This window comes from Lissotriton helveticus, chromosome 9 (assembly GCF_964261635.1).
Source record: "Lissotriton helveticus chromosome 9, aLisHel1.1, whole genome shotgun sequence".
Classification (NCBI taxonomy): Eukaryota; Metazoa; Chordata; class Amphibia; order Caudata; family Salamandridae; genus Lissotriton; species Lissotriton helveticus.
In genome coordinates this window covers 418,702,670-418,716,731 of record NC_136070.1, presented here as the reverse complement: position 1 = coordinate 418,716,731, position 14,062 = coordinate 418,702,670, and the positions used below count along the sequence as shown (strand labels likewise).

Below are 14,062 nucleotides of genomic sequence, written 5' to 3'. Positions count from 1 at the left end.
CACACGACGTGCAAGTCTTGAAGCCCAAAGGCATTCGCACACATTTCCACTAAAAAATAGCACAACGAGGAGAAAAAAAGGGGGCCCGAGCAGAGACCGGATCGGCGTTGCACGCGGAAAAAGAAAAAACTGACGTAGGCACACCGGGGTGGTACTTATGTGACCTCGCTGACATCACGTACGCGGACAACGCCTGGGCGGAGTCGCGTGATGCCGCCCCAGCGCACGGATGCTGTGGCAAAAAGTTTCCGGATCCAGTCTCACGCCTGGGGAGAATTCTATGTGAAGGAATATGCAGCTAGTAGTCTCCATCACATATCTTGCTTTTTATTTTTTATAGAAGATCGGTGTGCTTTCGAGTTTAAGGCAATTTTTAAACCCTTTTACTGCGCAAAGTGAGTGTTTTCCATCACGGTTATGTCTTTTATTTAATCACGATAAAGTGTTACTCAAGGTGTGTCACATATTGCCTTAAAATGTCAAATATGCAAACCGAAAACATGGTAACTATGTTCGGAGCCAATTCTTTAAGTGATACATCATGCTAAAAAACTCATGCAATGAATTCAGCATGAAATATAAACCAGTATGCACAGGCAATTAAAATTAAATAAACATGCCAATGGGATATAAACAAATCTTACTATGTCAGAACAATGGATTAGGGACATTTTAAAATTAACTTACTGGTTCTGTAAGTGTGCTGTCCTTCTCTAAAAACTGAACTACGCAATACGCCAGCTAGATGAATAAAGAAAAGCAAAGAAAATTTACATTTATAAGCTATTTTCTTTTTAACAAAAACAGTTATTTGGTATATCATAAATTACATTTCTGAACATGTGGAACTACAGAAAAAAGAGTTCTACTATGATAAAATAATGTACTGTTGACGATAAACAGCACTTATACAAAAAATGGGAGGTCTTTAGTGAAACATTTGCTGTTAAGCATGGAATAACTCCTTTAATACGCTCCCAAAATCAAAGCTAATGTAGTAGTCAGAACAAGCAGTTGTTACAACTTCGCTGCGGTCTTCATTGATGCTGGTTTCATCCTCATCTGATTGTCTGAAATGGTCTTTTAATCAATCAGAGGTAAAACCGCTAATGCAGTAAGAACAGCTGTGGCTACGCCATACTTAAGCAGTAACATCCGTAATGCATCTGTGAATAAGGTTTCAACTTCTGAGCAACAACGTTTTAAGTCGATAAATCTTTAGAAAACAAGGATTGATTACATTTGTTTCATACGTAAATTTGAAAGAAAATAACATTATCATTAAAGAACCGATATCATGGGTATAGCATGAAAACTAAGTCTGAATATGGTGCATCGTCTTAGACTCTAAGAACAAAACAGGCAGTGACAAAGCCAATAGAATCTGACTTTTGTTGAACACTGGTTAATCAATCAGGGATTAGTGAAGCATGCTACTCAACCGTGAGGGTATCAAGGCGCTGGGGGTCTTTTGTGCAGCTCCGAGTCAGCCGAAGAGCCAGGTCTTGAGGCTCTTCCTAAAAATGTGCAGAGTGGGGGAGCGTCTGATGTTGATAGGGAGCTCGTTCCAGGTCTTTGCCACGATGTAGGAGTAGGCTCTTCCACTCGCTCTGCGGATGCGCAGGCTTTCGGCGGAGCGGAGATTTCTCTTGGGTAAGTGGAAGGAGACTTTCGTTGAGGTATTGGGGTCTGGTGTTGTGGAGGGATTTGTAGGCGTGGGTGAATAGCTTGAAGGTTATTCTCTTCTTGACAGGGAGCCAGTGGAGGTCTCAAAGCCATTGGGTGATGTGTTCATGTTGTGGGATGCAGAGGATGAGTCTGGCCACGGTGTTCTGGATAGTCTGGAGCTTGCGGAGCAGGGATTTGTTGATTCTGGCGTTTCCGTAGTCCAGTCAACTTGTTAGAAGTGCATGGGTGACAGTCTTTCTGTATTTGGGGAGGAGGGGATCCATCTGAAGGTCTTCCAAAGGATGTGGATGGTGTTAAAGCAGGTGGAGGCGACGGAGTTGATCTGTTGGGTCATGGTGAGGGAAGAGTGGAGTATGATGCTGAGGTTTCGGGTGTGGTCCGTGGGAATGGGGGGCTTACCGAGGGTGGTTGGCCACCACGTGCTGTCCCATGCTGAGGGGGTGGGTCCGAGGACAAGGACTTCGGTCTTCACTGAGTTGAGCTTCAGGCAGCTGCTGCTCATCTAGGATGCAACGTCTTTCATTCCTTCCTGGAACCTGGGTCTGGTGGTCCTTTGTGAGGGAGACGAATAGCTGGGTGTCGTTGGCATAAGATACTTTGCTGAGTACATTCTGTCGGACGATGGCGGCAAGGGGGCCATGTAGATGTTGAAGAGTGTGGGGCTGAGTGATGATCCTTGGGGTACTCTGCAGCTGAACTCTGTGGGTTTGGAGAAGAAGGGCAGGAAGTCTGATTCTATGGGTTCTGCCAGTGAGAAAGGAGCTGAGCCAGTCGAGGGCGGTTCCCAGTATGCCGGTGTCGTGGAGTCTGGCGGTGAGAGTGCGATGTCGAAGGGTGCACAGAGATCTAGTAGGATGAGGGCAGTGGTGTGGCCTTGGTCGAGGATCGTGAGGATGTCGTCTGTGGCGGTGAGGAGGGCGATGTCGGTGCAGTGGTTGCTGGGGAATCCGGACTGGAAAGCGTCAAGGATGGAGTTCTCTTCGATGAAGTTCGTTAACTGGACGTTGACGATCTTTGGTGACTTTGGCCGCGAAGGTGATGAGAGAGATGGGTCGGTAGTTTTAGAGGTCTATCGGGTCTGCAGAGGGCTTCTTGTGGGGGGTCTTGACTTCTGAGCATTTCCAGTCGTTGGGGGATGTGCCGGATTCGAAGGTGGTGTTAATGGTGCATCGTAGCTCGGGTGCTATGGCGGCATTGGCTCTGTGGAAGAAGTGCGGCGGGCAGGGGTCCGTGGGGGCTCCGGAGTGAATGCTTTTCATGGTCGTGGCGGTGTCTTCGGTGGTGACCGGGGTCCGGGCGGAGCTGGTAGGCTGGTTGTCGTTGCTGGAGGAAGGAGTAGTTTCAGTGTCTGTTCATTGAAATTGTTGTAGAGGGACTTGATTTTCAGATGGAAGTAGGAGCAGAGTTTGTTGTAAAGGTCCTGGGAGGGTGTGACGTGCGTAGCTTAGTTAGGTGGTTTTGTCAATTTCTGAATGATGCTTTAATAGTTCCCTTGAGTTGCTGGAGTTAGCAAGGATTTTGTTCTGGATGAAAGTCCTTTTGGTGAATTTGATGAGTTGGTGGTATTCTGTCATGGCGCTCTCTATAGCCTCTCGAAATGTCTGCAGGTGCGTCTGGATTCTTGGGAGGTCGGTGGTGAACCAGGTGTCCTTCATAGGGCGCGGTCTGTCAGGGATGCAGAGGGGGGGCGAGATGGTCTGCGCAGTCGGTGACCCATATGTGTAGTTCTTTGGTTGCAGAGTTGGCGTTGGTCGAGGTGGGAGGGGTATCGTGGGTACGAGTGGAGTTGAGGTGCTCCTCGGTGACCTTGCTCCAGTTCCTTTGCGGAGGGGGTGGTGTAGGTTTGTGAGCGGTGGCTTTTTTCGAAAGAAGTGTACACAGTGGTGGTCCGTCCATGGGGGATGCGTAGTGTGGCTGAAGTGGACGTTGTTACCGCCTGCAAAGATGGGGTCACGGTTGTGTTGTGTCCTGCCTTGTGGGTAGGGGGTGACGAGTTATTTCCATCCAATGTTGGAAAGGTTGTCCAGAAGGGCGGAGGAGTTGGGGTCACTGAGTATGTTGAGGTGGAAGTTGAGGTCTCCGAGCAGTATGTAGTCCATGGAGGCGATGGTGTGGGGTGCCATGAGGTCAGTGATGGTTGTGGTGAGCTCAGTTCGAGGTCCGTTGAGGTCTGTACGCGAGGGTGCGCTTATGGTTCTGGGGTTGGTGTGGATCTGGAAATGGAGATGTGCCGTGGGGGACGAAGAGTCGTTCGTGCTGGAGGTGGTGAGTTCGAGGGAGTTCTTGTGTGCAACGATGAGTCCTCCTCCTAGGTGGTTGGGGAGTACTTCCCCTGAATCTTGTATCCGTCGGGTAAGGCATGATGAAGGCAAAGTCTGGCGAGAGGGTGTCAAGAAGGTCCCAGATTTCTACTGCTTGTCTTTACAGGGAGCGTATGTTGAGGATGATGCACCTCAGGGCTTCGGGTGTGCTTGTGTCTGGCAGGAGGGTGGAGGTCACAGGGGTGCCAATGTTGGTGAAGGTTTGTCTGCAGTGTCGGTAGGAGAACTGGCCGTGGGTGGTGTTCGGCGTGGACAAGTGGCAGTTGTTCCTTCCAGGGTTGAGTGCGTGGAGGGCAGCTGAGTCATAGCGGTGGGTGGTCGGAAAACCAGGGTCCCTGGCGCTGGTCGGGTCGCGGACGGGCTTGTCATTAGCACCTGCCATGCGGCCGCCATTAAATAGGGAACGGGGGAGGTAAACGCAGCTGGGTGGCTGGAGCGGGAACCAGCAGGAGGGACCGTGAGGGCGGCAGCAGCAGCAAAAAAGGGCAACGAAAATGGACATGGACACAAGGGCATAATACCAAGAGAGGACACAACAAGGCATAATAGAAAAGATTAAGAGCATAAGAAAAAAAGATTAATAGCACCAGATAGACAGAACCAGACAGACAGAGAAGTCTGGCCAAGCGGACCAGCAGAAGAGCAAGGCTCACCCACTGGACCACCAGGGATGAGGCGCAGGCATGAGCCTGCGAGTGGAGGAGGGCCACGAACACCACCTACCTGTACACAGAGAGGTGAAGGGGGCAACAACGGAGCTGCTGGGACAGAGAGCAGAGTTCCCTGACCAGAAGGTCAGAGATCTTACTCTGGTCCGTGATCAACAATGAAATTGTGATGGTGAAGCAAAGACTGGGGTAACACCCGTGCAGTGCAGCATCTCATCTCTGATTCGGAATAAGCAGATACTTTATACATAAAGAAACCGAGATGGAGATAGGATATCATTTAGCGATGCCGGTTAGTTAAGGGATGGTGGGGGGGGGGGGGATTTCTTTTCATAGAGTTCATTAAACACAGTATTTTGATTCAAAATGGATGTCACTCAAATTAAGAGAGAACAGGGGATGAAAAAAAGAGATAGAAAACAACAAAAGGAAAACGGAAAATGTTGACGTTAGTCATCTCATCATATGTTAGTAGATCCATGTAGAGATACAATGTATAACTGCTGTAACATGTATACGGTTTGTTATAATGGTGATGCCAATAAAATAAAATAAAAAGTTGAAAAAGTTGATTCTGGCATTGGCACTGATAAATAAAACGAAGGCACTGAACCCTGAGAGTAACTCTGTGTGTTTAAAGACACCATGGCTATATCAACATTGGGTGGAGCCTAACTATCTACTGGGTAACCTCCGGCAAAAAACTGAAGTATTTAAAAAAAACAGTGCAAGGAAGAGACCATCGGTCAATACGTCAAAAGGCAAAATATGTTTCAAACACATCGCCCATTAATCTGTGGTAGGGCCCGTTACTCTGAAACAGAAAAACCGATACAACAGCAAATGTTGGAACAATTTTCCATGCACATCAAATCCAGAGGAAGTAGTTAGAAGTGCCTGCGACTCTTTGAGGGACAAATTAAATCTGCTGAGCGCTGGGTTGAATAATTTCATTGAGACGGTTATATGCACGAACGGTGCATGTATTACTATGCTGGAATATTATGCCCTTACAGATCACCACATGGACACAGTGAGCCTGTAAAATCGAAGCAGAATAAGTCTAGTTTTAGTAGCCACTGGGGTGATCATGTGCTTCCTTGTATTCAGTCTAATGTAGAAGATCAATAACCAGGGAAAGTAGCTATGACTAGGGAAGAGCATTTGACAAGGACTGGCAACGTCAATAGATCTTGCCAATGTGAGAGGTATTGGCTTGGCAAGGTGTTTAAGCCATTATGTACGCCACAGTGGCTGTTCAACACGGCGAAAAGTTAGTGGAAGGGAGTAGAGTAGATTGGAGTAGGATCGACTGAAATGGGGTAGATTAGTGTAGAGTTGAGTGGGGGTAGAGTGATGTAGATTGGAGTGGATTAGATTGGAGGTGGGGTAGATTGAAGTGACTGGGGTAGATTAAATTGAGTGGAGCAGAGTGAACAGATTGGGGTACACTAGGGTGGTTTGGGGTGGAGTATTGTGGGGGTATATTGCAGTAGGGTAGATTGGGGTAGTTTGAGCGGGATATAGTGGAGTAGACTGGGGAAGAGTAGAGTGGATTGGAGTGGGGTAGAGTGGTGTGGGGTAGACTGGAGTGGAGTGTGGTGGAGTGGAGTGTGGTAGACTGGAGTGGGGTAAATTGGAGTGGGGTAGATTGGGATGGGGTGGAGGGGAGTAGGGTAGAGAGGAGTGGGGTAGATAGGAGGCGGAGTGGGCTAAATTGAGGTGGGGTAGATTAAATGGAAGTGGGATATATTGGGAGACTGGGGCAGATTGGAGTGGGACATTGGGGGAGACGGGGTAGATTCGAGTGGAATATACTGGGGTAGACTGGGGAAGAATAGAGTAGGCTAGGGAAGAGGAGTGAGGTAGATTGGGGGAAGAGTGGTGTGAGAGTGGGGTAGATTGTAGTGGAGTTGGATAGAGTAGTGTGGGCTAGATTGGGGTGGAGGGGATGGGGTGGGGTAGATTGGAGTTTGATATAGTGGGGGAGATTGGGGAAGAGTGTACTGGGGTAGACTGGGGAAGGGTGGGGTAGACTGGGGAAGAGATGGGTGGGGTATATTGGGGAAGAGTGGAGTGGGGTAGACTCGGGAAGAGTGGAGTAGACCGGGGTGGAGTGGGGTAGATTGTGGAAGAGCAGGGTAGATGGATGGGGTAGAGTGGAGCTGGTTAGAATGGTGTAGGGTAGATTGGGGTGGGGTAGATAGATTGGAGTGGGGTTCGATAGACTTGTGTGGAGTAGATTGGAGTAGGGTGGGGTAGATTGGAGTGTGCTAGAACCGGAGTGCAGCAGATTGGATGGGGTAAACTGAAGTTGGGTGGTGTGGGTTAAATTGGACTGGACTTGGGTAGATCTGGGTGGCGTGTGAAGTTGAGTGGGGTAGGTTGGGGACAGTGGGTAGACTGGAGTGGTTAGATTGGAGTGGAGTTGAGATTGGAGTGGGGTTGATTAGCATGGAATGGGGTAGATTGGTGGATTAGAGTAGAATGTAATCTAGTGGGGTAGATTGGAATGGGGTAGAGTGAAGAGGGATGACTGGGGTAGACTGGCGTGGGGTAGAATGGTGTGAGGTAGATTCCGGTAGGGTAGACTGGAGTGTAGTAGATTCGGGTAGACTGAGGGGGTAGATTTGGGATGGGTATATTGGGGTACAGTAGATTGGGGTGGGTAGACTGGAGTTGAGTGGATTGGGTTAGATTGTAGTGGAATGGGGTAAATCTGAGTGGAGTGTGGTAGATTGAAGAGAAGTGGGGTAGACTGGAGTGGAATGGGGTAGATTAGAGTGAAGAGAAGTTGGATAGATTGTAGTGGAGTTTGAAGTGGGGCAAATTGGAATGGAGCGGGGTCAATTGGACAGGGGTAGATTGGAGTGGATTAGAGTGGATTGGGGTAGAGTGGGGTAGAATGAAGTGGAGTGGGGTAGGCTTGTGTGGAGTGAGGTAGGCTTGTGTGGAGTGAGGTAGGCTTGTGTGGAGTGAGGTAGGCTGGTGAGGAGTGAGGTAGGCTGGTGAGGAGTGAGGTATACTGGGGTGGGGTTGATTGGGTTAGATTGAGTGTAGTGGGGTAGAAGTAATGGGGTAGAGTGCAGTGTGGTATATTGTAGTGGGGTAAACTGAAGTGGGTAGATTGTAGCGAAGTGGGGTGGGGTAGACTGGATTGGAGTGGAGTAGATTGTGGTAGACTGTAGTGGGGGTGAGGTAGATTGGGGATAGTGGAGCGGGATGGAGTGGAGTGGGCTAGATTAAAGTGGGGTAAATTGGAGTAGTGTAAGTGGTGTGGAGGGGCGTGCAGTACAGTGGGATGGGTCGTGGAGCGATTGGCATAGACTGGAGTGGCGCGGAGTGGATTGGCGTGTCGTAGAGTGTCTCAAAGTGGAGGGGGAGTGGCGTGGCATAGAGTGAAATGGCGTAGAGTGGAATGGCGTGAAAGGGCGTGGTACAGGGTGCAAGGGCGGGGCACAGGGTGGAAGGGCGGGGCACAGGGTGGAAGGGCGTGGCACAGGGTGGAAGGGCGTGGCACAGGGTGGAAGGGCGTGGCACAGGGTGGAAGGGCGTGGCACAGGGTGGAAGGGCGTGGCACAGGGTGGAAGGGCGTGGCACAGGGTGGAAGGGCGTGGCACAGGGTGGAAGGGCGTGGCACAGGGTGGAAGGGCGTGGCACAGAGTGAACGGGCGTGGCATAGAGTGAAAGGGCATGGCATAGAGTGAAAGGGCCTGGCATAGAGTGAAAGGGCCTGGCATAGAGTGAAAGGGCCTGGCATAGAGTGAAAGGGCCTGGCATAGAGTGAAAGGGCCTGGCATAGAGTGGAGTGTCGTAGTGTGGCGTATGCATGGTTTGGTAGCGCACTGCCATTACAAACATCACATTTTCAATTGAAATGAACATTACATTTGCACCGAAGTACGGTTTTACTGCTCACAAACGATATTGTGTGCAAATGTAATCACATAGAGTACTGATATGATTTGATCTCATTCATATATTTGTTTCCACCACACTTCAAAAGAACTTTTGCACGAATTCGATATATTCTGAAACACCAGCACAGTTAATTGTATTTTGTCTGTTGTGTGCTAGGCGAAAAGAGAGGGAAAAAAATGCACCCTCTCCTCTAACACGGATACTCAGCAGGATTGTCAAATATATTTTCTCACTCTGAAGTCTGAGAACGAAAAGTAAACACCAAGTTCCTGGAGAGCTTGACGTTTGACCTCGGTTTTTGAATGCACAGCAAATATAACAAGATAAGAACAAGATTTAAAGGCCGGTTTACAGAAAGCGAGTTTGTGGAAGAATACAGTAAACAAGGCTTTGGGCATCGGGAGGGATGAACTCAACCTGGACTGCCAAAAGCAAATAAAGCCAGCAAATAGAAAGCCGAAAATGTGAGTTAGAAACCACAAAGTCAATGGTAATCAACAGGCAGAATGCATTTCTAGGAAAGCTTTCTTAATGTCCCTAAGATGTCTTTAGCAAACCAGACAGCAAAGCTGTCTGGAAGACCGTGACCTAAAAAACGAACACACCCATCAATATGTGAAAACCCAATGTTGTTTTACAATTGCCAGTTGAGGCCATCCCTCATCTGGTTGGCCTTACGGATGCGAACACCTCGCACACTGACTAAATAGAGGAGTGAAGACATTTAAAAACATACGGTGGTTGTCTATGTGACGTGGATGAACTGAACAACTGATGAAATGCTTAGGGTGAGAAGAGTATCATGGATGGGCAACTAGTGAAAATCATATACAGGAGACTTATTGTAAATTTTAGAAATTCCCCCCCATGGCCAACAAGGTATTATATAGGTTGAATTGTATGAGTGTAGTAGCATTAGGGTATTACCTCCTGGATTTTTCTACAGACCGATCAATTCTCTCAGCTACAGGCAAATAGCAGATATAATAATAATCAAAGTTAGGGTAGTTCCTCGTATGCCACGTGGTCACCAAGGGTTGAACCAAGTGGCTGCTTCTAGTGTCACAGGAAGACCTGAAAGTCCCTCACACACCGGTTAGAGTTTCACGCTTCATCATTGGGCGCTCTTCGTCAGGCCGGCGTTGTAATGCCTGACGGGCCCGAGGGCTCTTTGTCAGAGATCTTTTGATCCGAACACGCCGTATAGATGAGTGCAAATGAGAGGGCTAGACAAGAGTGTAACAAGTGAGAGGAGTGAGTCATACAATGTTCACGGGCCTGCCTCAGTGGTTGTAGGCCAACGATTCCACCTCGAGGAGAGGGAGACACAAGGTGGAAAAGTATATGCGACAGATAGTTAAAAATACGGGTCAGAGTCCACCGTATTGGTACAAAGAGGATTCCACTAGTGCATCTGAAATTGGTGATGTGAGCCTGCTAAGCTGTACAATGAGGTGACCGTTTCTCTCAGCACAAAAGCTCAACAGACACTCATTAAAACTTTTAATTCGCAAAGCGTAGAGGGATCATATGGATGATGGTACGCATGTATGCATTAAATCCAATCATGTAATCTGGTTGACAACAGGCTTACGCACGTGATGTAGCATGATGTACATTCCGGCATAGTAGTATCTTACCCCGAGATAAGCAGAATAATGCTCCTAAGGCAAGATGAAGGGTCTCGGTCAAACTGTGGGTAACCTTCATTGGAAAGAAAAAGAAGCATCCAAGCTCATTGTTTAAAAACAAAGTGCCCTCTAAAGTCATGAACTAGAAACTAACGTTCTCAGTGTTAGGGACAAGATGTGAAGTACACATCTTGCCACAGGGAGTAAATAACGTGTGCAGTATAATATCATTATAGTGACTAATGCCCACAATGCTTCGCTCTGTAAAAGCAGTTGTAATTTGCAGATTCATCATTCACTATTGTCCTCTAATCGATTCATCATATACTCATTACCACACAACACCGAATGTCAGAATACCCCGCCCTGTGGTCACTAGAACCGTGAGGTTACACTGGCCATGCGATGATGATCGGAAAGGAGGCAAACTAATCAATGACTGGAGACAAGTGGCAAAAAAATCTCAAAACGCTTCGTTTCCTAAACTGAGATCAAACGCACTTGTATACAGGAAAGCAAAGGACCCCACTCTGAAAGACTTACTTGTTAGGCGATCTGGACATTGCCTTCAGACCTATTCGCCTCCATGCAACGAGGCGGCATCCCTCTAATAGTGATGCCGGTCACGTGATCGCGTCACTGGCGAGGTGTATGTGATGCAGTCTGGCTAGATGGCAAACACTGGCCACATTGGAGTAGGGAGTTCTGTTAGGGATTGTAGTCTCTAAAAATGGTTCTATAGTCAGTTTCGGGGCAAACCTTCAATTGTGTGGGAAAAATGCATTCAAATTAGTCTTCCTTTTCCATTTAGCCATAATCAGTATATATAGGATATTAGAAAAAGTATTGTTAAATGACTATTTAAATATCGGTTCACTTAAAAGCCATTTTAAGACTATTAGATGTATTGGTAGCAACCGGGATTACAAGGACGAGTGAAGTGTGTCACATTCCACAATGACACTGTCCGGTAGGATGGGATGAATAAAGAATTTTGATGAAGGTAGAAAAGTCGTGGACCGGTTGGGAAACCCAATGTAGTCCCTATTATAAAGCCCAGCTGGTTGAAGAGATTAGCCCCTAGGAAAGAGTTCGATCAGGTAGGGACCCAATAGGGATTATGCTTCGCTTGCGCTCAACCCTGGTAGTGAGGAATGGCATATGTATGAGATAAATGATTGTGTTCAGTTCATGCCATGAACTTTCATCATTCAAGCCTTCTTTTGACATTCGGTGTTGTGTGGTAATGAATATATGATGAATCGATTAGAGGACAATAGTGCATTATGAATCTACACATTACAACTGCTTTTACGGAGCGGAGCACACGCACCATTGTGGGCATTTTTTATTATAATGCTATTATACTGCACACTGTATTTACTTCGCCCTGTGGCAAAATGTGTACTTCGCATCTTGTCCCTAACACGGAGTTCACGGCGTTAGAGGGCACTTGGCACTTTGTTTTTGTACAATGACCTTGAATGCTTCTTTTTCTTTCCAATAAAGGTGTCCTACAGTTTGACTGGGACCCTCCATCTTGCCTAAGGAGCATTATTCTGCTTTTCTCGGGTAAGTTACTACTATGCCAGAATGTACATCCTGCTACATCACATGCGTAAGCCTGTTGTCAATCATATCACATGATTGGATTTGATGCATGCATGCGTACCATCATCCATATGGTACATCTACGTGTTGCGAATTAGAATTTTTAATGAGTGCCTGTTGAGCTTTTGTGTCGTGAGAAACTGTCCCCTCGCTGTACAGCCTAGCAGGCTCAAATCATCCGTTTCAGATGCACTAGTGAAATGCTCTTTGCCCCAATACGGTGGACTCTGACTCGTATTTTTAACTGTCGCATATACTTTTCCACCTTGTGTCTCCCTCTCCTCTAGGTGGAATCATTGGCTTACAACCACTGAGGTGCAGTGAACATTGTATGGTCATCCTTTATTAGAAGGGAGACCATAAGCCCCTGACGGGCACAAAGTTGCCATGTTTTTGAGGTCCTGACGAAGTGCCGCTCGATCCTTGGGCACACAGGGCACAAAACATAATGACCACACTTTATTAGCTGCTGTCCTGGCACTTGAAGACCACACAATAGCACCATTGTTTTTACTTAGTCCTGGTACCCTTCTCCTATAAATCTTTGTTTTTGGGATACCGGAGCCTATTTTAGTCACTACTCACTCCTCTCACTTGTTACTCTTGTCTAGCCCTCTCACTTGCACTCATCTATACGGCGTATCTGGAGCAAAAGATCTCTAACGAAGAGCCCCCTGGCCCGACAGGACATTGCAGTGCCGGCCTGACGAGGAGCGCCCTATGATCAAGCATGACACCTTAACAAGTATGTGAGGGCACCGAGATCTGACTTTCACGTCTTCCTGCGACAGTAGTAGCAGACACCTGGTTCAACCCTTGGTGACCAGATAGCATATGAGGAATGACCTCAACTTAGATAACTATTGACTTGTTCTTTTGGAGGAGCATGGGTGTAGGGCCTCAGTAAAATAATTCACTCTGCCTTCCCTCATTTGATCTAGAAATAGCAGATATAGCCAGGGGCGAGAAGACTCGTTTTACAGCTTATAATTTTGCCATTTATTTCTTTGAGCCCCTTCGCCTCATTGGATGGAAATGATCAACTGCTTTCCAGTTAATTGGCCTATCATTCTGCCCTACAGTTGGGGCTGTACAAATTCATGCTTCAACACAATTGGCTTTAATGTGAACTCTATTAACAGAGGGTGTGCTTCTTCATTGTCCAGTATTGTTAATCCCCTTCCTTGGAATGTAGCCAGAGCTCATAGAAAACTGGTACCTAAGAAACCTGAGCACGACATAAGTTGCATGTCGATGTGTTCTTTTCCTTCAATGCTTTAGCTACGCCGCTCTCGAGCAGGCAGGGTCAAAGGTAGATTCATTATTTTGGACTCTGTCCAGGGTCAGTAATAGGATTTTGCCCCGATTCAAAGTTCTATTAGTTACTACACATTCAGTTGTCTGCTTCAAATGTTGGTCTTCCATTTCTAAATTAATACTTCTGACCATAAAACACAGACATTATTAAGTACTTAGAACACGAGTTGGACAAATACATCTCTGTGAAAGGATATAACTTTTCAATAATATGGGCAGGGGACTTTAACATTCACCTGTGCAAACTCTCTTCCAACTGTGTTTTTGGTAAATCTAACACAAGAAGAGATGACTTATTATATTTTGCACGCAACCCTTATGGGGAGGCTCTTAATAGTCTTTTGAAGTACAATTTATTCATTCATGTTAAAGTTGTTCCTCTGCCTCTCTACTAGTTCCTACCTACAAAGGCCTGGGCTCCAACAGTGTTATTGATGATTTTTGCTTTTGGATGACTAGTTCTAATTTATGTCAGTGTATTAATGTTTTTAAGAGTGCCAGTGACCATAACCCTTAATCTATGACTCTATGCATTGGCCAATGTTTCAAAATGTTTAATGATCGAATGCCTGAGGTTAAGTTAGCTAGAAACAAATGGTTAATGGTAAAATGGGTTAAGGTTAACTCTATCCGTCTGCTTATAGATCTGTATGATGAGACTGTAGGGAATTGTTGGCTGTGTTTGGATTAGAATGCTCAAGGAGCAATGATTTTGAGTTCTTTTAACTCAATTTACGAATCTTTATTGTCTACCCCTATTGGACGTACGGGGGTCAAACCATATGGATGGTTTGATAAGGTATATTATTCTGCCCATAATCTTAAGCTAGTTCTGAAGACGTTCGACTGCTGTCAGACAGAAGTACAAACTTACAGGTTAAGATGCAAAGATCATTAAAAAAAT

The 14,062-nt window shown here is 46.6% G+C and overlaps 1 protein-coding gene across 2 annotated transcripts in view; it reads right to left on the bottom strand.

Moving 5' to 3' along the window:
- PPP2R5C (protein phosphatase 2 regulatory subunit B'gamma) overlaps positions 1-14,062 on the bottom strand; it is a 1,473,822-nt gene that overhangs the window by 535,554 nt on the left and 924,206 nt on the right. For both annotated transcript variants that reach the window (XM_078660190.1, XM_078660191.1), the window contains one exon: positions 688-741. In XM_078660190.1, the coding sequence (XP_078516316.1) occupies positions 688-741 (54 nt within the window). The remainder of the gene's footprint in view (positions 1-687; positions 742-14,062) is intronic.